The 26,560-nt window shown below is 35.7% G+C and overlaps 1 protein-coding gene across 1 annotated transcript; it reads left to right on the top strand.

Moving 5' to 3' along the window:
• The first annotated feature begins 2,983 nt into the window (after positions 1-2,983).
• SOD1 (superoxide dismutase 1) lies at positions 2,984-25,732 on the top strand. The gene is made up of 5 exons (XM_023498887.2): positions 2,984-3,231; positions 20,666-20,759; positions 22,816-22,885; positions 23,833-23,950; positions 25,186-25,732. Exons 1-5 carry the CDS (start codon positions 3,157-3,159, stop codon positions 25,291-25,293), a joined length of 465 nt encoding a protein of 154 aa, XP_023354655.1. The 5' UTR covers positions 2,984-3,156; the 3' UTR covers positions 25,294-25,732.
• The last annotated feature ends 828 nt before the right edge of the window (positions 25,733-26,560 follow it).

The following is a 26,560-nucleotide window of genomic DNA, read 5'->3' as shown; positions in this document are numbered from 1 at the left end:
CAACAGATTCACAATAAGTGAAAAATATTAATCCTTTGTGCTTTATTAGATATATACAAAGTCTTTCTAAAAGATATATTTGTATAGAAAATCTATAAACTTTCTACTTTTAAAAATCCTAAGGATATATACCTTCCAAATCCTATTTCGGCATTAAAAAAAAAAAAAAAAAAAACATTCAAAACTCCTTTCCTTCTTAATTTGGGAATCTGAATTAAAAGATTATACCTGAATCTGAAAGTTAGTTTTTCTTTAGTTGCCAATGCCATTAACTTCTGCAAATGGAGAAGGAAATAAATTTTTTTTTCCTTATTTCTCTAAACATTAACTAGACAGAATTAGGAATGTAGAGACAAAACCTGTATCCTTTAAAAAACCTGTGAAATTTTCATTTTAAAAAAATCTTTTTTTTTTCCATTGCTTAATCAGTCCATGGGAAAAATAAATCCCTTCCAAATGACCATGATAAAAAAAAAATACATATACTGCTGACTCATGCAAACCTTGACTGAGTAACTTAGTTTATAACAATTTTAATTTTCTCTAAGACTAATACAAATGAAGTAAATTTACTTTTCATCATAGCAAAATGGGCTGGCTGCCATCACTTTTCATTTAGATAACAAAGAATATAGAGATAACAGTAAACAATAAGTTTCAACACAGGAGATAAAATGAAAATTATCTGAACAAACTAACATAGAACCTACCAGAGTCTTAATAGGAACAATTAAAAAATGGTAGTGTCATTGGGAGGATTGGGACAACAGTTAGACTCAGAAGTCCATTGTGGTTCATTTTTCTCAAGTTCAGATCCATTAGTCATTTCTCCTAGTCTCTTAATTTCAAAATCCTTTGATATCATTTCCCAGCCTCTCCTCCTTTCTCCTCAGTCTCTGAGAAAGAGGGAACTCTTCTACTCAGAAAAGCCAACGCCTCTAAGACACATATTTTATTCCATCTTCTCCCCAATTCTTCAGCAGATTGAATCCTCCATCATTTCCCTTCTCTCTTGAATCTTCAGCTTCTCCCTATCTACAAAAGGGAAGGCCCTTTTGCCTTCAAACTTAGTCAGGACTCCTCTATCTTTACCAGGCCTTCATCTCTCCTTTGTTCCTCAGATTTATTTATTTATTTATTTATTTTTTTTTTTAAAGCATGAGGTCTCCATTGTAGAGACCTGAGAGTCGTAAGAGTCCATTACAGGTTTGGAAACTTAGAATAATTTAGCTCAACAGTTCCCCTTCCAATAAACAATAGCAGAGACTTATCTGTTTAATACAGTGATGAAGATCTTTGCAACTGAAGCAAAATGCAAACTATATAATAGATCAAAGACACACCTTTGAATTTAGGACAAAAAGAGCAGTCCACAATGGATACTAAAGGCATTTGGGAGAAAAGTACTTGACAACATTAGTAAGATAATTTTGCTCTGATGTGTATCCCAACTATTTACAATTCTGTTGAAGCGGCCACAACCTGGGCCTATTTGCATCTCAGTGGATTGGGCGGATACAATCTGGGCCTATTTGCATCTCAGTGGATTGGGCGGATACAATCTGGGCCTATTTGCATCTCAGTGGATTGGGCGGATACAATCTGGGCCTATTTGCATCTCAGTGGATTGGGCGGATACAATCTGGGCCTATTTGCATCTCAGTGGATTGGGCGGATACAGGAATATCCGATTGTACTAGGTATTGGAATCATACATACATTTGTCTCTCTGACCAATAAATTGGAAGATTTCATAAGGAATTCTTTTGCCTGGCCCCTGATTTTCCCACACTTTATCACTTCAACAGGACTTCAACACTCCATGACTTCTTTTCTCATTTGCTACCCACCCTCTGTAATTTGGCTTTGGATTTCATCACTTAATTGAAATTTCTCTTTCCATAATTATCACCGACTCGGGGTCTTTTCTCAGTCCTCATCCCTCTTGAACTCTTTCCTCCTCCTTTCTGCCTCCTGACTTCCCTAATTTCCTTCAAATCCCAGCTAAAATCCCACCTTTTATAGGAGGTCTTTTCTGGCCCCCTTTAATTCTTGTGCTTTATTACTAATTTGTTGATTCTTTCTCCTATATCTGGTACAAGGCTTGTTGGCAAATCGTTGTCTATGTGTCGTTTTCTCTATTAGACTATTTAGTTCTCTTAAGACCAGGAACTATCTTTTGGCCTTTCTTTGTCCCCATTCTACACGCAGCTGCCGAGGTTATTTTCCTCGGGCTACGGATCTGGTCACGTGACTCTCCAAGGCAAACAATTGCTCCGGTTTCCTATTGCCTGAAGGATAAATACAGACGCCACCGCGTAGCTTTCCAAAAAACCTGGCTCTCACCTGTTTCTCCATCCTCACTGCGTACTCCTGCCCTTCCTACAGTGTGAGCTCCGGCTGAAACGTGTATACACACGGGATACACCAGTTTCCCTCTGCGGGCTTTTGCCCTGGTGGGGTGGCAGCTCTAGCTCCCAGAATCCCTTTTTCCTTATAGGGCAGGGGTCAGGCAGCTTCTTTTTTCCTTTCTCTCCTCCTCTCCCCGCTGGCAGTGCCTTCCCTTCCTAACGATCGTTAAAACTTGGTGTGAGTTCTTTTTCTTTTCTTAAACCTTCTATTTCTTTAGGCTCTCCCCCACAGAATACAGGCTCAGCGCGAAAGGAGGCTTTGTCCGTCACACGCGATGTAGGGGCCTTTGTTCGTTGCGGCCACCGCGGATAAAGACGAGACGGGAGCGAAGTGCACACTTCTCACGTGGAAGGAAGGTCTCGGGAGAAGGAATCGAGGATTCTAGCTCCTTCTACCGTAAGTACAACCTAAGGTGTGCAAAGGGCTTAGATTTCCAGGCATTACGGGGATGGGATGGGGGTGGGGGGGGCGCGGTATGAGTTACCTTTCTGATTGGTGGCCGCCTTTGGGGAGGGCGGGAAGAGTGTTGACGGAGAGAGAATTTTGGTTGGTCGGACGGGATCAGGGGAGGGGCGGAGTGACGGCAGTGCGTGCCCTTAAGAGAGCAACTGCGTAGCTTACGGGTGAGCCTCTTTTACCCCTCCTTGCTCTTTGGTCTGTCGTCTTTCACAGGACCATCTTTTTCTTCTCTTCCGCCATCCAGCTGGGACGTGGAAGGACCGCGCGCTCGCTTGCTCTTGAGATATGGTGCTGAAGGCTGTGTGCGTTTTGAAGGGCGATGGCCCCGTGCAGGGCACTGTTTTCTTCGAGCAGAAGCAGGCAAGGGCATAGCTAGGGTTGGGTGGATGGGTCCTTGCGGTCCTTGCGGAGCTTCCTCCTTACCCTCACCTGCGTCTCCCTTCCCCCTCTTCCCACCCCTATTGCCCCTGCCTGGTGGGATGTCGGCTCTTTCCGCCCCCTCCCCGTGTGCTAAGCTGCCTTGGGGTACCGGCCTTTCCTTTGCGCTCCCCACGCCGCAGGGGCAGGGGCGGGGCGTGGGGCGAGCGGGAAGCGCCTGGGGACTTTGCTCCTCCGGGGAGCTATCTATCGGTGTTGCTTCTGCTGCTGAGTCTAAATGCTGAGTCATGGGGGGGCGGGGCAGCGAGGCGGGGGGAGGGGGACCGGGGGGAGGGAAGTGGCGGCCACAGTCCGGCTTGGGGACCTCGCGCGCGGGGATTGAGGAGCACCCCGTCGCTTAATTAACGCTTATTAAGCGCCTACTACGCGCCAGTCACGGGGCCGAGATGCCTTGGAGAGCCGGATAAAACTTGCTGCTTTTCCGTGGCTCTTGCAAACAGATGCACAAACAAGATAGCCGTAGGGTGATCTGAGGAGAGCCTAGCGTGAGGGGACGGCCCCAGAAGGAAGGGGAACGTGGTTGGAAGGAAGGAAGGAAGGAACAGAGTTCCAGGCGTTGGGGGACGAGATGGGGAGCCACGGGGAAGCCAGGGGAGAAGAGTAGGACAGTTTAGGAAGGCACCGAGTTATACCTGCCTTCAAAAGCCAATCACGCTCTTTTGCATTTTTATCTGGAGGCGGCGGGGAGCCTCTGGAGATTGGGGAGGTGACTAAAAAGGCAGTTTTGTCTCGCCTCTGAGAAGAGGAAAAACTCGTTCTCACCTTTTTCCTCCTTTAAGCGAGTTTAAATCGTAATCCCCGTGAGAGACAATTTGAGGATTAAGAAAGGCTGAGCATCCACACCCTCCTCCTAACTCCCCTCCCATGCCGACTCTGGACCGGCTGGAGCTCGGAGAGCACCCGCGCTGGCCGAGCTGAGAAGGGCAGATAAGAATGTATGGAGACCTGAGATACAGGAGGCAGGGAACTTGAGGAGTTTGGCCCAGTTGTGAGAGAGACTGTGCTGCTCTTAATCTTAACCATCTAGAGTGGGGTGAAATGGTACCTATGTTTGAAATATGTACCTGGATAAATCGAGTATCAGTTAGAAGACTAATAGTAGCTATCAAGTCATGTGAAGTGGTTTGAAAGTCCGGAGAGGGGAGAGGAGAAGGGAAGTGGATGGGACTGTGGAGTCCGGATTGTAAAGGTCTTGTGGCAGGGTTTCTGGGTGATTATTGAGCTGAGGAGAGAGTAAGTCAAAATCTAGGGTGTTTAATGTGGGTTTGGCTGAATGTGCATGATAATAAAAGATTGGTAGAAGATTGTAGAGGACTTTGAATACCAGGTTGTTACCCTGGCTGCTAGGAAGGTTGTTTTGTAGGCAATGTGAAGGGAAACCAAACTGAAGGTTATTTTAATAACTCAGAAAATAGGAAATGAGGGCCCGAACATAGCAATGGGAATGAAAAACACCAAATCAAGTGAAAACCTATTGCAGAATACAGGCGTGACAGAGATTGGTTAATTAGAGGGATTGAGAAGAGAAGAGTCAAAAATGACGAGTTTAAGACTGGGCAGTTGGAAGAATGGGTGGTACTGTCAACCAAATAGGAAAGTTTAGGGGAAAATTGGATGAGGTTTCAGAACACTTACTAGGTTTCGTTGGACTAAATTGTCCTTGGTTTTTATCTGTCCTGTCTTTCCATTTTACTTCTCTCAGTGCCCTTCTTCATTTTTCATCTTGAACCTCATTGAAGTATGAAGAAGCCAGTTTTATCTTCACAATGTTTGAGCTTTCTGGAGATTTTTTTTTAAACTTGGACTTTTTGTACATTTTAGTCATTATACACTTAGTCATTCTACATTTCCTAGCCTAGTTTATCGTCACAAGAAATCTGTTCACTACGAAGTCTGTATTGCAAAGAAAAAAGGAAAAGGATTTAAAATTTTTATAGAAGTTTGTTTTATGGGGGCAAAGAGTTGGAAATGGAGGGAATTCCCATCAATTGGAAAATGGCTGGATGAGTTACGGTATATGATTGTGATGGAATACTTTTTTGTGCTGTAAGAAATGATCAGGGAGTTTGAATTCAGAAACACCTGGAAAGACTTGGATGAACTGATACAAAAATACAAAGAGCAGAATCAGGAGAACATTGTACACAATAACAATATTTTAACATTGATCTTCTTCAAAAGGCTTGGGTGCTCTGCTCAATTCAGTGAATCCAGACAATTCCAAAGGATCTGTGATAAAAAAAAAAAAAAATCCACCTCCAGAGAGAGAACTGATAAACTCAAAATGCAGATTAAAGATTCTCTTTTCACTTTCTTTTCTTCTCCTTTTTGCAGCTGGACTAATATGGAAATATTTTTGCATGACTTTACATGTATAGTTGATATATTGCTAGCTTTTTTAATGTGTGGGAGGGAAATTAGAAGGCTGTTGAGAATTTGGAACTCAAAATGTAAAAAGTAATAAATAATTTGGGAAAACTGTAAAGAAATACATGATTCTTATGAAAGAAAAAATTAAGAGGTTGTAGAAGCTGACTTGTCCAGTTATATAATTGTAAACAGCAAAGTTCATATGTTTTAAAGGGGAATTTTATTGATGAAAACTTATTTATTTACAGATGAGACACAAAGAGTTTACTTATAATTTACACATTTTACCCTCAGTAAGGAGTAGGGTGGTTAAAACCATGGCATGAAGGTGACTTGAATTTAAGTGAGAGAGTATTGTGCCAAGTCATCAGCCTCAATTCCTCTTCCAGACCTGAATCCGGTGGCAAAACGTAGATCTACATCAGAATGTAGATCTGGAATTGGCCCTGGATGTATTGGAAGACTTTGTCCTTTTTAAGCCAAGGTCTTTAACAGATCTCAGTTTGACTAAGGCTCTGCACCCTTTCAGTAATTGACTGTAGCCTCTTTTACCCAATCAAAAACACACACATACACACACACTTGTCCAGAGTCACATAGCTAAGAAGTGTTAAGTGTCTAAGATCAGATTTGAACTCAGGTCCTCCTGAATTTAGGGCTGGTGCTCTATCCACTAAGCCATCTAGCTGCCCCTCCTTTCTTTGATTATTTAAACATACAACATCAAAATTGGTAAGAGAAAGAATTTTTTAGTTCATCTAAAATAAATAGTATAAAATGAACAAACAATAAAGAAAAGTGGTGTTCATTTTAGTGAGAATAACTTAATTTTAAAAATACACAACAAATATGAAAATTAAAAAAAAACCCTCTTAGGATTACTGATGGTGGAGCTAGAAGGGGCCTTAGTCCAAACTATTCATTTTGCAGAGAAGGAAATCAGTTTTAATTATTATGCTTTTATGACCTATGTTGCTGGTATAGTTCTGTGGCTAGTCTGTGTGAATCCAATTCATTTTCTTGGGTAGAAGTAGTCATGATAATGGAGGAAATTTTTTTTTCTTTCCAAATAATCAATTTCACATGTAAAAAGTACAAGATAGCCACACTTGAATATTGTAGAATTAGCCTACACCCTAAATCTTTTATGTAGGTGCATACATAATTCAGCACTGAAAACATTATTCTCCATTAAAAAGTTCTGACTCTTGTTGGTCCACTGAAAGAGTATTTTACCTCTGTTCATGCCTCTATTTTCTTCATTGGTGATGCTTCCTGGGATTGCTGTTTTACAAAGGATCTTTAGCCATACTTTGCCATAATTCTGCCTCTTTGCTTTCTGGAGATGACAGTGTTTTCTCCTCGCATTTTTTGGTTTTTCTCTAGGAAACCTCAATCCCTGGGGCCTGTCTTTTCTCAAACGTGATTGTATCTTTCTATTGCTATATTAGCTGTCTTTCTCCCATTTAAAAGTAAATTCTTTAAGAGCAGAGACTTGCTTGCTGTATTTGTATTCCTAACACATAGTGCCTATAGCATAGGAAGTACTTAATAAGACGTCTATCTTATCTATCACAGAAAAAGGCATAGGTGTCAGAAAAAAGCATGATAGTTATGTCCAAAGCAGATAAAGGGTGGTCAGAGGAAATGAGAAATTGGTATTTGCATGGATGTATGTTTTCATTTATAATGATAATTCTAAAACTTTTAAGTCAAAGCATTAGCAAATGAGGATTAGATAGCACTTAAGAAGCACTTACAAAGTCAGGAAACTGGCTCACTAAAAATTCATTTTGATTAAGGCAAAATAGTTTATTTAAACGATGGCAGTATAACATAAGGTATAAGTCATTAATTTGGGGTTGTTTTTGAATTGTAGATATAAGGCAGGCTTTAATAGATATACTGACTTAAAATTGCTAAAACTATTTCAAACAAATTAAGTTTTTGTCATACATATTTTATATTCATACAATATTTACATTGGCATATTGGAATATGTTGGGAATAAGTAAGATTGGCCTCTAATCTTGGTGATGTTACTAACTTGAACAAGACACAAATTTTGTAGGGCTTCTTAAAAAAATGAGAGGTTTGCATTAAATGAAGCCCTAGATCCTATCTATTTCTGAAGTGCTATGAAATGAAGAATGTGTCTGTATTCTTAAGTTGTCTTTTAAAATTAGCAGCTGACATTTATTTAGTATTTAAGATTTGCAAATCATTTTAATAGTCACCATTTCATTTAATTCTCACAATGGTCCTGTGAGATAGGTGACTTTAGTATCCATCTAGTCAAATCCATACCCAAAGAGATTATTTTTTTTATTATATTTTTGATTATAATACACCCCACAAGTGTTTAGTCTTGAAGAATTGCCATATGAAGGAACCCACTTCCTCCAAAAGTGGTAGGTGGTTCCCTCTTTTGGAATGGAATTTCTATTTCAATAGATGAGGCTCAGAAAAAACTATTGAAGCTATTAGAATTCTTAGGTTCTAAATCCAATGTTCTTGATAACAAACTACTATTTCTCTAGAACTTTGGGCTTCTCATCTTCAATTCAGTGTTAGTTATGATTTATTAGTGCTGCCTCTCTGATTATGAGGATAAGTTTACATTCTGCTTGTTGAAATTAAATTATGTAAACAGCCATGGATGGATTTTTAAAAATAATGTATGTTGAATAGAGACTTGAAAAGGCCTAAATTATCTAATGAACAAAAAACTCTAGTTCATTGTATTGAAGCTATATATGTTTTAAGAAGACTGGGAAGGTAAATAGGGGCAGTAAGTTTTGAAGGATTGCAAAAGGCCAAAAAAAAAATTTGTATTTGCTTATACTTAAATTTTTGTCATATCTCATGTTGTCTCTGGCAGTACAAAGGTGAAGATTCATATATGCCATGCTGTCAAGAATCTAATAATTTATTGGGGGAAAAATTGTAACTTTTTTCAGTTAACATTTTTTTCCCTTCTCAACTAATATCCCCTCACCAAATGAACACAAGAAAAAGAAAACTCTTAGGACAAATACACATAGTCAAGCAAAACAAATTACTGCACTGGACATATCCAAAAATATATGTTTCATTCTCCATCTTGAGGCCATCACCACTTTGTTAGGAGATGGTGAAATATATGGTTTTTTTTAAATTAATTCAGTATTTTATTTTTCCAAATACATGCAAAGATAATTTTCAGCATTTGCTTCAATTTCAATTTATAAAAAGTTTGTGTTCCAAATTTTTTTCCCTTCCCTCTTCTTCCCTCCCCAAGACAGCAAGCAATCCGATATAGGTTAAACATGTGCAATTCTTTTTTTTTTTTTTAATAGTATTTTATTTTTCTAAAAGATGTAAAGATACTATTAAAAATGAAAGTTGAAAACTATTTAATTTTCCAAATACATACAAAGGTAAGTTTTCAACATTTGCCTTTGCAAAACCTTGTGTTCTAAAATTTTCTCCCTCCCTCCGCCCTCTCCAAGTGAGCAAGAAATCTGATGTGAGTTAAACATGTGCATTTCTTCTAAAATATGTTCATATTTGTCATGCTGCACAAGAAAAATCTAATCAAAGGGGTAAAATAATTGAGAAAAAACCCCAAGCAAACAATAATAAAAAACAAGATGATAATACTTTGCTTTCATCCAATTCAGTCTCCATAGTTCTCTCTCTGGATGCAGATGACACTTCATTACAAGTCATTGGAATTGCCTTGAATCATTTCACTGTTGAAGAGCCAATTCTATCACAGTTGATCATCACATTATCTTGTTACTCTGTACAATGTTCTCTTGGTTCTGCTCACTTCATTCAGTATCAGTTCATGTAAGTTTTTCTAGGCTTTTCTGTAATCATTTTGCTTATTTCTTATAAAACAATAAAATTGCATTATATTCATATACCATAGCTTATTCAGCCACTCTCCAACTCATGGGCATCCACTTAATTTCCAGTTCCTTGCTACTACAAAAAGAACTGCTGCAAACATTTTTGCACTTGTGGGTCCTTTCCTCTCTGTTAGGATTTTTTTTTTTTAGGATACAGACCCAGTAAAGACTGTTGGATCAAAGGGTATGCACAATTTGATAGCTGTTTGGGCATAGTTCCAAATTGCTTTCTAGAATGGTGGGATCATTCACCCTCCTCCACCAGCAATGTATTAGTGTCCCAGTTTGTTTTTTCCCCCAGTCTTGACTTTGCCACTTTTCCACCAGCTGGGCAAAGACAAGTCAATTCATTTTATTTTACCTTACTACTGTCTTTGTTTGCAAAATGAAGATAACAGTACTTAACAACACTGATCTGTTTACAGTGGGATATGGGAAATAAACAAAAAATGCTTGGTTTAGGGGAAAGTATGGTAGCCTGGGAAGGAGAGAGAAGTTTTGTGAAGGGCCATACCAGTGAGTACTGTGGGAGTTTAAACTTTACATTCTTTTTTCCCCCTGATCCTTTTTTTTTTTTTTATTAAAGCTCTTTTTATTTTCGAAACATATGCATAGATAATTTTCAACATTCACCCTTGCAAAACCTTGTATTCCAAATTTTTTCCCTCCCTTCCCCTCTGTTAGATGGCAAGTAATCAAATATATATTGAACATGTGTAATTCTGCACATATTTCCACAATTATCATACTGCACAGGAAAAATCAGATTAAAAAGGGGAAAAAATGAGGGAGAGAAAAATGTAAGCAAACAACAACAACAAAAAAAAAATGAAAATACCATGTTATAGTCCACACTCAGTTCCCACAGTCCTCTTTCTGGGTGTCAAGATCATTGGAACTGGCTTGAATCACCTCATCGTTGAAAAGAGCCACATGTATCAGAATTGATCATCGGATATAATCTTGCTGTTGCTTTGGTTCTGCTCACTTTACTTAGCATCAGCTCATGGCCTTTCTGAAATCATCCTGCTGATCGTTTCTTAAAGAACAATAATATTCTGTAACATTCATATATCATAACTTGTTCAGCCTTTCTCCATCTGATAGGCATCCACTCGGTTTGCAGTTTCTTGCCACTACAAAAAGGGCTGTTACAAACATTTCTGCATACATTTCCTCCTTTAAGATGTCTTTGGGATATAAGCCTAGTAGAGACGCTGCTGACTCAAAGAATATGCACAATTTGCTAGCCCTTTGGGCATAGTTGCCAATTGCTCTCCAGAATGGTAGTCATTCCCCATACCTTCACAAACCATGTATTGGTGCGAGTTTTTCTACAGCCCCTCCAACATTTATCATTATCTTTTTTTGTCATCTCAGCTGATTTGAGAAGGTGTGAAGTGGTATCTCAGAGTTGTCTTAATTTGCATTTATCTAATAGTGATTTAGAGCATTTTTATATGACTATAAATGGATTTAATGGTCATCTGAAAATTGTTCATATCCTTTGATCATTTATCAATTGGAGGATGATTTGTATTATGAATTTGAGTTAATTCCATATATAGGAAATGAGATTGTAAAAGTTTTCCCAGCCTTATGTTTCTCTTCTAATCTTGGATTGGTTTTGTTTATGTAAAAACTTCAATTTAATGTAATCAAAATTATCCCTTTTTTTTTTTCATTTCATAATCTCTAGGGTTTTTTTTGGGGGGGGGGCATAAATTTCTTCTCTACAGATCTGACAGACGATCCCTTGTTCTCTTAATTTGCTTATAGTATCATGTCTAAATCATGATCTCATTTCAATGTTATCTTGATATAAGATGTTAGATGGTGTTAAGTGCCTCGTTTCTGCAGTACTATTCTGCAGTTTTTCAGCAGTTTTTGTTAAATAGTGAGTTTTTATGGAACATGTTTCATCTGGAATCATGGTTATTAATCAGAGATCTCAAGTCCTTAAAAGTTGTTTTTCTTTATATATTATTGTATAAACTTAAATTGTTATGATGTAAAGTATTGTGATATAAATGATGTGAAGTGAGTTCTGCTCATTTCATCTTGAATCAGTTCATGTAGATTGTAGGTTTGTCCAAAACTGCCCCTTACATCATTACTTATGGCACAATACTATTACATTATATTCCTATACCACAATTTGTTTAGCCATCCCTAGTTGATGGGCACCTCCTTAGTTTTCAGTTTTTGCTATTACATAAGGAGTTGCTCTAATTATATATATTATATTATATATATATATATATTATATATGTGGATCCTTTCCTCCTTTCTTTGATTTCCTTAAGGATATGGACCTATTTCTGGACCAATTCACAGCAGACCCCTCAAAAATTGTTACTTTTTTTGGTGGTGTTTTCTTGCCTGAATAAAAGATGTAACCTCAGACTTGTCTTAATTTATATTTCTTTAATGATTAGTTATTTGGAGCAGTTTTATTCATACTCTTGAAAATTGCCTTTTCATATCATTTGACTGTCTATTTTGGGATTAGCTCTTTTGAAGAACTCCCTTTCAACTGAAGAAGAAAATCAAAGAAATCTTCATGAAGGGGAGATTATATTAGAGCCGAGAGCTGAGGGAAGAGGGAGGAGGGCAGAAACAAGATTGTGTTCAGTCTGCATTGAATGCATAGAGTAGATAGTAACAAATTTTAAAACATAGCCAGAGTGAAGTGGAATAATGTGAAATAAGGCTAGAAATATAGATTGGAAATATATTGTAGAGATTTAAATTCCTGTGTTTATTCCTGTTATGAAGTAAGGCCATTAACAGTTGGAAAAGATTAAAAAGAAAATGTCAGAACGCTACAGATTATTTTGGTAGTAGTTTAGATTGGTATAAAGGATGAGGGCAGAGTAGTAAGGTAGTAAGAAAAGTTCAGGGAAGAGTTAAAAAAAATTGATTTAACAGTTGTATCAGTATGAACAGAAAGGAAGGGGATGTATTTTTGAGACAAGAGATTGGAGATATAATTGGCAGGACTGTCAAATGGATTAAATTCTAAAATGTCTTTTCTAGTTTCATAAATTGATTTTTTAGACTTTGCTAATACAGAACAGCAATTGGAAAGACTGGTGAATTAATGCAAAGTGAAGTAAGAACCAAAAAAATTAAACCAGTTTGGAACTATTCCACTGAAATTACTAAATAGCATACCTTTTGAGCCAGAAGTTCCACCTATAAGTCTTTCTCCCTAGGAGATCAAAGAAGAAGAAAAGGACAAATAGTTTGAGCATCTTTTTTTCCCCCCTCTTTGCCAAAATATAGATTTATTTAGGAGAAGAGATTACAGATAAAATAAAAGGTAAAATAGGGACTGGGAGCTATATATGAAATAGAGAGCAGAAAAGTTATAAAGAGAGGAATAATTTGGGAGAATCTATTAAAGGAATATGCCATGAGGTGGGAATATGCCATTGACTGGCAGGTTAGATATATAAAGGAGTTTAGCAGACTAACCAGAACTAGCTATAGTAAGGAGAAAGATACTATTAAAAGGAAAGTACTACAAGGGAGAGAGTCCCCCATATGGGCTTAGACCTAGAAAGGACTTAGCCTAGACCATTTTTTGGTTTACATGTTATCACAAAGAATTAGTAACTTAGAAGCTGCCCATCAATTGGGGAATGACAAAATATGTTATGATATATGAATGGCATATAGATTGCATAGTAGTTAAGATCTCTGAACTTAGCAACCCTTAAGTTCAGATCTTCTCTGATTCTCACTTAATCTTTCTTTGCCTCAGTTTCCTCATCTGTAAAATAGGGATAATAATATATCCGAAACTTAAAATACTATGTAAATGCTAGTCATCATTGTTGTTGTGTTGTTGTAATGGAATACAGTTGTGATGTAAAAAATGAGGGAATTAATTTCAGACAAATTTGAACTGGTTTATGTAATTTGACACAGTGAAATATTGGAACCAGGAGAATAGTTCATACAGTACTGATGTAAAGACAAATAATTTTTAAAGACTTAATTTTGGTCAGTTGGTCACTGACCACAATTCTGGAGGATACATAATGGAATGTGCAACCCACTTCCTGATAGATGAGGGGTGCAGATTGAGGCATTTTTTTGTTTGAGGCAGACAGCAGAGAATTTAAACTTTACTTGATTTCATATACTTAGTTCTTTTTTCCCCTCCCTCAATTGTATACTTATTTTTTCCCCTCTCCTCATAACTCCGCATGGAGAGAGACAGTAGCAGGGGAAGAAAAGTATTTTAATTGAAAAAAATAAATTAAAATTATATGCACTGTAAATGGAAAGAAACAATGACAAAATAATTATTGATTGTTGAATATCTTTAATGTTGGGAAATTATAAGAAATAATAAAGTTGATATAATAATAATAATAATAAAATATAAATAATTAATAAAGAGATATGAGAAAACACTTTCCTTAACTATTTTGCAGAGGTGAGGTTCAACAGATGTGGAAGATTGCATACATTGTTTTGTTTGCATGCGTGTTATGTGTGGGGGAGGATATGTTGATTGGTTTTAGTGACTTTGCTATGAATCTTTCCTTAAATCTTGGCTTACACAAGTGCTAATCTTACTAGTGTAGACATGAACTTTGAGATGTTGGATTATTTAGTTTGAGATTATACAACTGATATGTAATCTTCATGTTTTTTGACTGCTTTCCCTTCGTGTTGAATTCCCTCATTGAATGCTCTTGTTGTTACCCTCTCCTGCAAAACTTCATTAAATCCCAACCTTTTTTTTTTATTATAACTTTTTATTGACAGTACATATGATGGGTAATTTTTTTTACAACATTATCCTTTGTACTCACTTCTGTTCTGATTTTTCCTTTCCCTCCCTCTACCCCCTCCCCTAGATGACAAGCAGTCTTGTACATGTTAAATATGTTATAGTATATCCTAGATACAATATATGTGTGCAGAACCATATAGTTCTCTTGTTGCACAGGAAGAATTGGATTCAGAAGGTATAAATAACCTGAGAAGAAAAACAAAAATGCAAGCAGTTTAGTTTTCCCAGCGTTCCTTCTCTGGGTGTAGCTGCTTCTGTCCATCATTGATCAATTGGAATTGAATTAGAGCTTCTCTTTGTCGAAGATATTTACTTCTATCAGAATAAATCCTCATACAGTATTGTTGTTGAAGTGTATGATGATCTCCTAGTTCTTTCCAAGCCTCTCTGTATTCATCCTGCTGGTCATTTCTTGCAGAACAATAATGTTCATAACACTCATATACTACAATTTACCAACCATTCTCCAATTGATGGGCATCCATTCGTGTTCCAGTTTCTAGCCACTACAGAAAGGGCTGCCACCTGCAGGTCCCAAATCCCAACCTTCTTCAAAAGGACTTTTTTTTTTTTTTCCATAAATAAATTTTAATGTTTTTACATAAACAAATCCAAGAAATTTAATATTAAAAGAGAAGCAATTAACTTGGAAAAAGTCTTTATTATAAGTTTCTCTAATAAAGTTTTCATTTTCTAAGATATATAATTTGATAATGATTCAAATGAACAAAAATAGAAGTCATCTCCCAATTCGTAAATGATCTAAGGATATGGCAGTTCTGGAACAGGCAGCTCTTTTTTTTTTTTTTTTTTTTAATTTTTTTTTATTTAATAGCCTTTTATTTACAGGTTATATGCATGGGTAACTTTACAGCATTAACAATTGCCAAACCTCTTGTTCCAATTTTCACTTCTTACCCCCACCCCTCCCTAGATGGCAGGATGACCAGTAGATGTTAAATACATTAAAATATAAATTAGATACACAATAAGTATCATTGACCAAAGCGTTATTTTGCTGTACAAAAAGAATCAGACTCTGAAATATTGTACAATTAGCTTGTGAAGGAAATCAAAAATGCAGGTGGGCATAAATACAGTGATTGGGAATTCAATGTAATGGTTTTTAGTCATCACCCAGAGTTCTTTGTCTGGGTGTAGCTGGTTCAGTTCATTACTGCTCCATTGGAAATGATTTGGTGTTGATCTCATTGCTGAGGATGGCCAGGTCCATCAGAACTGGTCATCATATAGTATTGTTGTTGAAGTATATAATGATCTCCTGGTCCTGCTCATTTCACTCAGCATCAGTTCATGTAAGTCTCTCCAGGCCTTTCTGAAATCATCCTGTTGGTCATTTCTTACAGAACAGTAATATTCCATAATATTCATATACCACAATTTATTCAGCCATTCTCCAACTGATGGGCATCCATTCAGTTTCCAGTTTCTAGCCACTACAAAGAGGGCTGCCACAAACATTCGTGTATATACAGGTCCCTTTCCCTTCTTTATAATCTCTTTGGGATATAATCCCAGTAGTAACACTGCTGGATCAAAGGGTATGCACAGTTTGATAACTTTTTGAGCATAGTTCCAAACTACTACTCTCCAGAATGGTTGGTTTCGTTCACAACTCCACCAACAATGCATCAATGTCCCAGTTTTCCTGCATCCCCTCCAACAGTCATCATTATTTTTTCCTGTCATCTTAGCCAATCTGACAGGTGTGTAGTGGTATCTTAGAGTTGTCTTAATTTGCATTTCTCTGATTAATAATGACTTGGAGCATCTTTTCTTTTTTTTTTTTTTTTTTTTTTTTTTTTTTTTATTTAATAGCTTTAATTTACAGGATATATATACATGGGTAACTTTACAGCATTAACAATTGACCAAACCTCTTGTTCAATTTTTCACCTCTTACCCCACCCCCCACCCTCCCTAAATGGCAGGATGACCAGTAGATGTTAAATATATTAAAATATAACTTAGATACACAATAAGTATACATGACCACAACATTATTTTGCTGTACAAAAGAATCAGACTCTGAATTATTGTACAATTAGCTTGTGAAGGAAATCAAAGATGCAGGTGTTGCATAAATATAGGGACTAGGGAATTCAATGTAGTGGTTTTAGTCATCTCCCAGAGTTCTTTTTCTAGGGTATAGCTAGTTCAGTTCATTACTGCTCCATTAGAAATAGATTTGGTTGATCTACGTTGCTGAGGGATGGCCTGATCCATCAGGACTGGTCATCATCTAGTATTGTTGTTGAAGTATATAATGATCTCCTGGTCCTGCTCATTTCACTTAGCATCAGTTAGGTATAAGTCTCTCCAGGCCTTTCTAGAAATCATCCTGTTGGTCATTTCTTACAGAACAGTAATATTCCATAATTTTCATATACCACAATTTATTCAGCCATTCTCCAACTGATGGACATCCATTCAGTTTCAGTTTCTAACCACTACAAAAGGGCTGCCACAAACATTCGTGCACATACAGGTCCCTTTCCCTTCTTTATAATCTCTTTGGGATATAATCCCAGTAGTAACACTGCTGGATCAAAGGGTATGCACAGTTTGATAACTTTTTGAGCATAGTTCAAACTACTCTCCAAAATGGTTGGATTAGTTCCACAACTCCACCAACAATGAATCAATGTCCCAGTTTTCCCACATCCCCTCCAACAATCATCATTATTTTTCCTAGTCATCTTAGCCAATCTGACAGGTGTGTAGTGGTATCTTAGAGTTGTCTTAATTTGCATTTCTCTGATTAATAATGACTTGGAGCATCTTTTCATATGACTAGAAATAGTTTCAATTTCTTCATCTGAGAATTGTCTGTTCATATCCTTTGACCATTTTTCAATTGGAGAATGGCTTGATTTTTTATAAATTAGAGTTAATTCTCCATATATTTTGGAAGTGAGGCCTTCATCAGAACCTTTGACCGTAAAAATATTTTCCCAGTTTATTGCTTCCCTTCTAATCTTGGTCTGCATTAGTTTTGTTTGTACAGAAACTTTTCAGTTTGGTATAATCGAAATTTTCTATTTTGTGATCAGTAATGATCTCTAGTTCTGCTTTGGTCATAAAGACCTTCCCTTCCACAGAGTCTGAGGAGGTAAACTATCCTATGTTCCTCTAATTTATTAATAATTTCATTCTTTATGCCTAGGTCATGAACCCATTTTGACCTTATCTTGGTGTACGGCATTAAGTGTGGATCAATGCCTAGTTTCTGCCATATTAGTTTGCAATTTTCCCAGCAATTCAAAAGGACTTTCTAGAATTAAAGGAATGCTTGTTGATTAAGGGATGGCTAGACAAATTGTGGGATATGATTGTAATGGATGGAACATTATTGTACTTTAAGAAATGACAAGCAGGATGATTTCAGGAAAACCTGAACTGACTTATATGAACTGATACAAAGTGAAGTGAACACAACCAGGAAAACTGTATACAGAAAAGCAATTTTTTTATGTTGTGTGACTGTGAATGACATCTATTTTCAGCAATACAATGATCCCAAACAGTCCCAAAGGACTAATGGTGAGACATATGGTCTCCAGAAGGAAAAAAAAAATGTTGTTTGAAACACAGAAGCATGCTATTTTTCAATTTTTTTCATTTTCACTTTTTAAAATTTAAATCTTATACAAAATGACTAATATGGAAATGTTTTACATAATTGCACATATATAACATATCTGATTGCTTACTATCTCGGAAGGAGGAAGGGATAGAATTTAGAACTAAAAACTTTTAAAATGTTTAAAAAAAATTTTTTTTTAAACAAAAAGGTCTTTTCAGGTTTCCACTACTGTTAGTGTCTTCCTTCCTTTAAGATTACCTCCCATTTACAATGTATGTACCTTGTTTGTTTCCCTTACTAGAATATAAGCTTTGTATCTCAATATTTACATTGTGTGTGGTAAGTGCTAAATATAACCTTGTTGATTGATTGACTGATTGGCAATGCTGGGGACATTGACATCTGATGAGTCTAGACAAAGTAGATGGCCCCTTTAATATAAATCTTCTGTTCAAGTAGCTCCAGCACTGCAGGATCTCTTTGTTTTGTATTTAGTTAAAAGAGAAATCGTTTTCTAAACTTTGCTTTGTTCTAATTGATTAGCTACAGTATCTTTTCAGCATGGTGTATATATATATATATATATATATATATCCATGAATTAAAACTTATTATAACTTGATTAATCTATGGTTTGGCTTGAAAAACGTTCCTCTGGGTTATCAGGGGGATAAAGTTTTCCTTACTTAAAAACAAACAACTCCCCCCCCCAAAAAAAAAGGTTTTTCTTGTGAAAACAGAAAAGGAATCTGCAGCATTTGAACCTATATCAAGAGTTTAGAGGGTAGAGAAATATTACAGAAAAGTGAACAGGAAGTGTCTCATGCTAAGAAACATATAGGCATTTGTGATGAAAAGACAAGAGCTGAATGGAAATTTTGATTTTCAAATATAGGACTCAGGAAAAGCATACGGAGGTAATCAGGGAAGTGCTATCACAAGGGACTTTAATAGGGTTTATCTTTTTATATTCCTACATGAGAGGATGATACTTGTAACTCAGTGATTGGAAGCAGAATATATAGACAGAAGGCACAGGTGAGTTGAATATGAAGGGATAATATCTTTAAAAAATAAAATTAAAGGGCTAGAGGATAAGTTGGGAGAAAGGGAAAGGGAGAATTAGAATGGTACATATGATCTGCCATAAAAAGAGGCAAGAAAAAGCTTTTACAGTGGAGGGAAGGAGGAGTATGAAAAGATGAGTGAGTGAACCTTACTGTCATCAAAGTTGTCTCAAAGAGGAAATAACATACACACTTAATATAGGTATAGAAGTTTATCTTACTTTGTAGGGAAGTAGGATGGGGATGAGATAAGGGAAGCTGGGAGGGGCGATAAAAGAAAGGGCATATTAGGGGAGGGAATGTCAGTAACAAAACATTTTTGAGAACAGGTAGGGTTAAAGGAGAGAATAAATGGGGGTGATAGTTAACAATACTAATTGTAAAAAAAATTTTTTTTGAAGCAAGTTCCTCTGATAAGGTCCCATTTCTCAAACATAGAGGGAAATGAGTCAAAAAAAATTCTTTTTAAAAGTCATACCCCAATTGATAAATGATCAAAAGATGATTTGTACCCAGAATGCTATAAATTCATGCATCTAATTTGACCTAACAATGCCACTACTAGGTATGAATACCAAAAGAAGATAGTCAATAGTCAATCATCATTGTTTGTCGAATTAGGGAACTGACAGTCAAATCAGTGCTTTTTAGCAAATTCAGTTTGGCAACTCTCTGGAGGATAAATTGGAATGGAGTGGAGACTGGAGATAGGAAGGTAAGAAGATATTGTCATAGTTCAGGAGAGAGCATAAAGTAGGGAAAGCTGAGATGCTGTAGAGGTAGAAATGAAAAGTTTTGGCAATTTACTGGATTCTGTCTAGTAAAGGAAAGATAGATGACACAGAGATTGTAAATCTGGAATCCTAGGATTCCATGACCCTAAAAGGGTCATAAAGTTTTCAAAAGTAATGGGGATAATTCAGAAAGAAAGGTGTGTTTTGAGGTGTCTCCACATTGGACTACACTAGATGACAAAGTCAAATTCCAAAAAAGATTTTCACAAGATAGAAACATTACGAATGAATCTCAAAGTTAAGAGACTCTTGGTGAGAGGTTGAAGATGAACAGAGTATTTAAAGATTTTTGGCCTTTCATAGCTAGGAAGGCTTTAATAACGGTAGAGGAAGGGATACCAAAGATCGCTAAAATGATGTGCCTTTCCCCTAACAAACCTGGCTTTTTATAAAACCAGCATTTTAGTTTAAAATTAATGCTAATTTCTACAAAGTCCTCTGTGGTCATTGAATAGTGAAACTGGAAATAACTTCACATCATCTTATTTTAACACCTTATTTTTATTTTATTTTATTGAGAATTGAACTGAGTCCTGGCTTCTGAAGTGAATTCAGGTCTATTGACATCAAGCGCAATGTTTTGTTTTTTCCCCTCCTCTAATCTTGGAGGTGTGAATCTTCCTAAAACTAGTTCATCCACATCCCTCTTCTACAAAAACAAAATGGCTCCCCAGGGATCACAGTCTGATTGACTTAACATATTTTATACCTGACATTAAATTTATTGGTTCCTTATAATTCCTCTAGGTATCTTATAAGACTTGTTAATTTAGTTATTTAAAACTAATGAGATCTTTCTTTGAATGAAGGTTGGGGAGCCTGTGGAACTGTCTGGAAGCATTAAAGGATTAGCTGAAGGATATCATGGATTCCATGTCCATGAATTTGGTGATAACACTCAAGGTAGGTTTTTTAATTTATGTGCAATTTGTTGGTCCACTATAGCTTGTCAGGAAAATAATGTAGACGGATAACGGTTAACTTAATTCGAATGGTGCCATCATTGTTTTGCCTTACAATGGATGCTTATATAAAGTAAAATTTAAATAAATATTAAGATTAGTCTTATTTGGTAGATGAAAGTTGAAGGTCAAAAAAGCCAACCTTACATTTATAAAGCATAATTGCCCTGGTGGTCTGTTGTCTGAAAACATTTATTGCCTTTTAGGTGGCCACATATGGCTGGCTATTCATTTGTAGCAGCATTTAATAAAGGAAAGTGGGGAGAGATATCAGAGCCATTTTTGGTATTGCTTTGCTCAGTTTCTTGCATGTGCCTTTTATTCCATTCATAACAGGCTTAGTAAAAACAAATTTAGTCCATTATCACTTTAGAATGTGTTGGCTTCTAGTTTGGCATTGGGTGAAGGATAATTAAGGGACTTAAATCTGCAAAACTTATATAGTGAATTTAAGAAAAGATATCTTCTTCAACTTCATTGTGGAATTTCACCATTAGAAAATTTAGCTCAATCCAAAGAGAGAGGACTGTGGGAACTGAGTGTGGATTTTTCATTTTTTCCCTTTTTTGTACAGCATGATAATTGGTAGAAATATGTATAGAAAAATTGCACATGTGTAACATATATTGGATTACTTGACCATGGGGGGGGGGGGGGGGTGAAATGTGGAAAACAAGGTTTTGCACTGTTGAAAAATTATCCATGCATGTTTTGAAAATAAAAAAAATTAGCTCAATATAATCACATATCACTGTTAAATTATCCTATGGATATTTTATCTATTCACTTAACTCATATTGATTGTACTTTTAAAATGTTTGACAATTTGAATAAAAAAAGGAACATTAGTTTGTTCTATTGGAAAAATTGCCTTTCTTTAAGCCACCCTATTCTATTTTGTCATTTACTTTGGTTGAAGTTTTAGCTCTCCCAATAGGAGATTGATTACACAATGCTGCCTAGTGGTCTATTATGGAAATGTCTTAATCAAAAAGGTATAGTTTAAATGCTAGCAGTTATAGGTAAGTTAAGAGTACTTGTTTCAGTCTAGCAATGGGAATCACAGCTGCTAGGAAATGCATTCTTTCTGAATCCAAAGAGGGTATTTCTCCTCCTATCTCAGTGGCAGACAATTGTTTCTGCTTATCAGAATTTCTGTTTATTGGAGAGATGACCAGCTTTCCTCCAAAAAAAGCTCATGCTTTGGTTAAAGTATAGGACCTTTTGCTTTCTTAGCACTTTGATTTTATGTCAGAACTTCCTTATTTTACACAAGGAAGTTTAAAGCCCAGTATTGTAAAAGGACTTGCCAAAAGTTATGTGAAAGGATTTAATCCTACTTTATGTACTGAGATAGTTGTTTTTGTTTTTGTTGTTGTTGTTGTTGTATCCAACTTTGTGAACCCATTTGAGGTTTTCCTGGCAAAGATTCTGTAGTGGTTTGTCATTTTAAGTTATGTTAGTCTAAGGGGAAAAGATAATAAGTTTGGATTAATCATATATAATCCATAGTATAGTTTAATATAGAAGAATTAAAACTAAGTGGAGTTGTAACATGTTGGATCTTGAGAGAATGTCTTTATAACATGATTTCTTTAAAATTAGTATTATGTTCAAATGATTTTTAATGAGTTATAGCTATGCTGCTTTCATTTAAATGAATAACAAAATTAGAAATAAATTTTGCTTCTTTAAAATGGTGAATATACCTTTTTTGGATCATTTAACTTACAAAATATTGAACTAAAGTAGTTGAGAAGAACTTGGTAATAGAGTTGAAAGAAATCATATGGATTTTTCTTCTTTAATACTAGAATTGAACTTTAAAAGGAATTCTACATTTGGTACATAAGTTTTGGTAAGTAACTAGTATACAATAGGTTTTAGATAACTGTAATTCAGTTTATTTATTAACAATTTTGTGTGATTATATCTTTATAGAATAATTTATTTTGAAGTCTTCATTTATAGTCTTTGGTCTTTCTTTTTGCAAATAGGATGTACCAGTGCAGGTGCTCACTTTAATCCTCATTCCAAAAAACATGGTGGACCAGATGATGATGAAAGGTAAGTGATAAGAACTGTCAGCTTCACTGAGGTCTTTTAATTTGTAAAATGAGAGCTGGATTCAGGTCTCTCTCTCTAGAATCTCATTTCTGTAGGACTGATGTGATGGTGAATTTCTCTTTAACCCTATAGAATTGGAATTTTAGAAGTATTCTTTCTTCCGTTTTTCCACTTAGCAAAGCAACAAGAATGCATCATTTCTCCCCCATTTTTAGTGTAGTGCTGTGGGGACTAAAATGATCACAAATGGGAGCACAAATTAAGAGGGCTTTGTTTTTATCATGTTTATTTAATACAGAACACAATGTCAAATGAAACAAATAGAGGAAATGACATGAATATATAGTATTGTCAGACATTAGAATAAACCAACCACCATTTTTAAAGCAGGGGGAGGGAGGAAGTCTGTGAACATCAAGGCCTATAATTGATGAAACTACTTAATACCATTCGAATTGGATGAAATTTCCAATTTGCACTTTTTCCTGGAAATAGAAAAAGTAGATGGTTTAAAAGGAAAACTTAAAAGATTCAGTCCTGTAAGGACTGATTTGCTATCAGGGTGAAAATCTTAATAATTCACTACTTCTTATTCATAGGATAAACTAAACTTTGATCAATAGTTCCTTTCTCTTGGTTATTAGGAAGAATCTACAATCATTCTTTCCCTTTTCCCCTCTTCCTTTCCCTCCCCCCAAAAACAAAAACTTTCCACCTAATGTTACTTTGTCTCTTTAAAGTTTGACTAGATTAGTCGAGGGATTTTATTACTTTTTTCAGCTTTTAATTCCTGTGTCTGGATTGTTTGTTACCTGACTATTCTTATTTGATCAGTGTTTAGTTGACCAAATATAATAGGTAATTTCATCCTGGCAGATAGGGTCTGACTTTAAACTTGGAAACACTTGGTTGGAAACTTCCTTAAGATCCTTTTTTGTGATCCATAGGCATGTTGGAGACCTTGGCAACGTGAAGGCTGACAAAGATGGTGTGGCAACAGTGTCTATGAAAGATCCTTTAATTCAGCTTTCAGGACCAATGTCTATCATTGGCCGTACTATGGTGGTAAGTGTTGAAATATCAAGTGTTTGTATGTGCACATGTGTACCTGTCCTAATACATACAGACCTTGTGGCCCTGGGTATTATATGTCACTTAACTTTTGAATGCTCTAAGCAGCTCTTTAAACTTAGAAGATGCTGACCTGCATTACTAGAGGGAGTTTCTTCATACATTAGTCCAGCCACCCCATCTCTTAAAAGATTCCTAATAATGAGACTGAGCACTCATGTTTTAACTTGTTTTCATACTTCAGCAATTAAAATTATGCTAAAAAAAAATCAATGCTCACAGTGAAAGGGAACAAAAACAATGACCTTGGTCACTGTACTATAGAGGTTAAATGCTAATTCCTCATTCAGTATCAGTTAAAGGTAAATTGTTAAAGCCTTAGAAAATTAAACACTTGGGAATTCTTAAAATTTGGGGTGAAAATAAGGGTAGAAAAGAGAATTGACTATACTGGATCTAAACTGAAATATTAATTTGAAATTTTTGGGATTTTGTTAAATCTTAATATGCCATAGTTGGTTGAATGTCCAAACAACTCAAATATCAAATTTTGCTGTTTGATCTGCCAGTATTCAATTCTTTCCCTCCCCTACCTTTTTTTTTTTAAATTTGTATTTTGACTACTAAAGTTACCACACTGCTCAAAATATTGGGGAGATGCTAATCCATTTTACTTTTAGTAAAAAGGAAAAAGTAATCAGAAATAACAATGAAAATATTCTTTCAGATAGTTTAGGGGGTATCTCTGGGTTCTGTTCTGCTATGCTATCTTAACATTTCAGTAGATTTTGAGCCCAATTTGACTTGTTCCCTCAATTTGTATTTGATATATAGTGCAAATAGTATTAGAAAATCATTATAATTTCTTTGGTATTATGGAAGTCTAGGATCAATATGCTCTAGATTTTTTAACTTGTTAATTTCCTTTATTATAGTAACAAACTGTCGTAAGACAGAATTTTATTTAGGTATACGACAACACAACCTATAACATAAATCCTATTAAATGTTACAGGCTTGTTTTTCTAAAAAAAAAAAAAAAAGTTACTGTATATATTTAAGTGTTCATTAATCACTAAAGGTTCACTTGACATGCCCCTTGATCTATGTACATGAGGGTCTTACCTCTCAGGGATTAGGGAGAAAAAAACGTGTGTAGTAGCCACTTAGCATATAGCTTAATTTTCGTAAAACTGCCTCTTAAAAATAATTTTTTTTTTAAAAATTAGGTCCATGAGAAACCTGATGACTTGGGCAAAGGGGGAAATGAAGAGAGTGAAAAAACTGGAAATGCTGGACCTCGCCTAGCTTGTGGCGTAATTGGGATTGCTAAGTAAATCATTTTCCTAGGATATAACTTATCTAGGAATACAAAGATGTGGATGATTACATGTATAAATGTACTTGGCAAGACCATTAAACACTAATCTTAAGTCAAAGCTTGTGTGAAACTTTTAATTGCTTTGTTCAAATGTCTCATACAGATTTGTATAAAATTTCGAACAACCTATAATTAAAATGCAGCACTGACTGTGGAATATTGTTTCTGGGAATTAAACTTAGTTGTCTGGCATAATTTTGTTTGAATTTATCAAACTTTAAGGCTGGTCTCAAACATTAGATATACAAATGTTTCTTTAAAGTGAACTTTGTTGGAACAGTTCAGAGTAGAATTTAGCTCTCTCTTAGGCCTTGGGAAGGCTGATATCAAGTATCATTTGTGTGGCAAATCTAATGAGGCAAGACAGGGATATGTGTATTATTTATAACTAATTGCCTTTTTAAGAAAAAAAAAACCCTGAGAAACCTGTTTCTAGCAGCTGGCTCATAATGGACCATGTTTAGGTCCAATAAAAGGATAGTTTTCTTGGACAAAGAGTATAGAGTATATATCCTCCTGCCATGGCTTAAGACAAGATAATGTGGTGTCCTAGCATGAAACAAACAGCTTTTAAATAACAGGTGGCAAAATTTCTACTTTTATGTAAAAATCTCCATTTATTTACAATTGATTTAAGCCAAAATCTAAGTCTTAAAACCATATTGGCTAAGAGTAAGAAACTTACCTGCCAAGTTAGCATTTTTTTTTCCTTTCTTCCACAGTCATGCCTTAGTAGTAAGCCCAGTACCATTTGATATATAACTGAAATTGGCACATTCTGTTTCCAAGCTCTTTTCGTAAGGTAAAATGCTGCAGAATCCCACCTCTGCAAGTTAGTAGTTAAACTAAATTCAGAACACTGAAGTGGAGTGTTATTTCTGGGTTTCTTAGCCTTTAATGCATGCTTAGGTATTTTTTTCTCTTCCCCCCCCTCCACCCCCAGAAGTGGTCCTTATCCCTTATCTCTCTTAATCCTGTTTACATTATGCAACTTTTAAAATGAAATGTATTCAAATCAAGATTTTGAATGAAATACAAATGATGGTGACCAAAAAATTTAGAAAAACATAGATTTGACAAATTATAAAGTGAATACCTTAGCAGATACATAGTAGTAAAATGTCATTCTAGATCCTTTCCCTAAAAAATTCATTAGCCTTGACAATTCATAAAAATGTCTGGATACTATTTTTAAAATACTAACAATTTAAAGGAGTAGAAAA

This window comes from Sarcophilus harrisii, chromosome 3 (assembly GCF_902635505.1).
Source record: "Sarcophilus harrisii chromosome 3, mSarHar1.11, whole genome shotgun sequence".
NCBI lineage: Eukaryota > Metazoa > Chordata > Mammalia > Dasyuromorphia > Dasyuridae > Sarcophilus > Sarcophilus harrisii.
The sequence above is the reverse complement of the archived record's forward strand: the minus strand, read 5'-3'. Positions and strand labels throughout refer to the sequence as shown.

Coding starts and splice junctions, on each gene's coding strand:
- SOD1 (XM_023498887.2), top strand. CDS start 3,157: ATGGTGCTGAAGGCTGTGTGCGTTTTGAAGGGCGATGGCCCCGTGCAG. Junction 20,760..22,815: donor ATTTGGTGATAACACTCAAG/GTAGGTTTTTTA, acceptor TTTTGCAAATAG/GATGTACCAGTGCAGGTGCT. Junction 22,886..23,832: donor GGACCAGATGATGATGAAAG/GTAAGTGATAAG, acceptor TGTGATCCATAG/GCATGTTGGAGACCTTGGCA.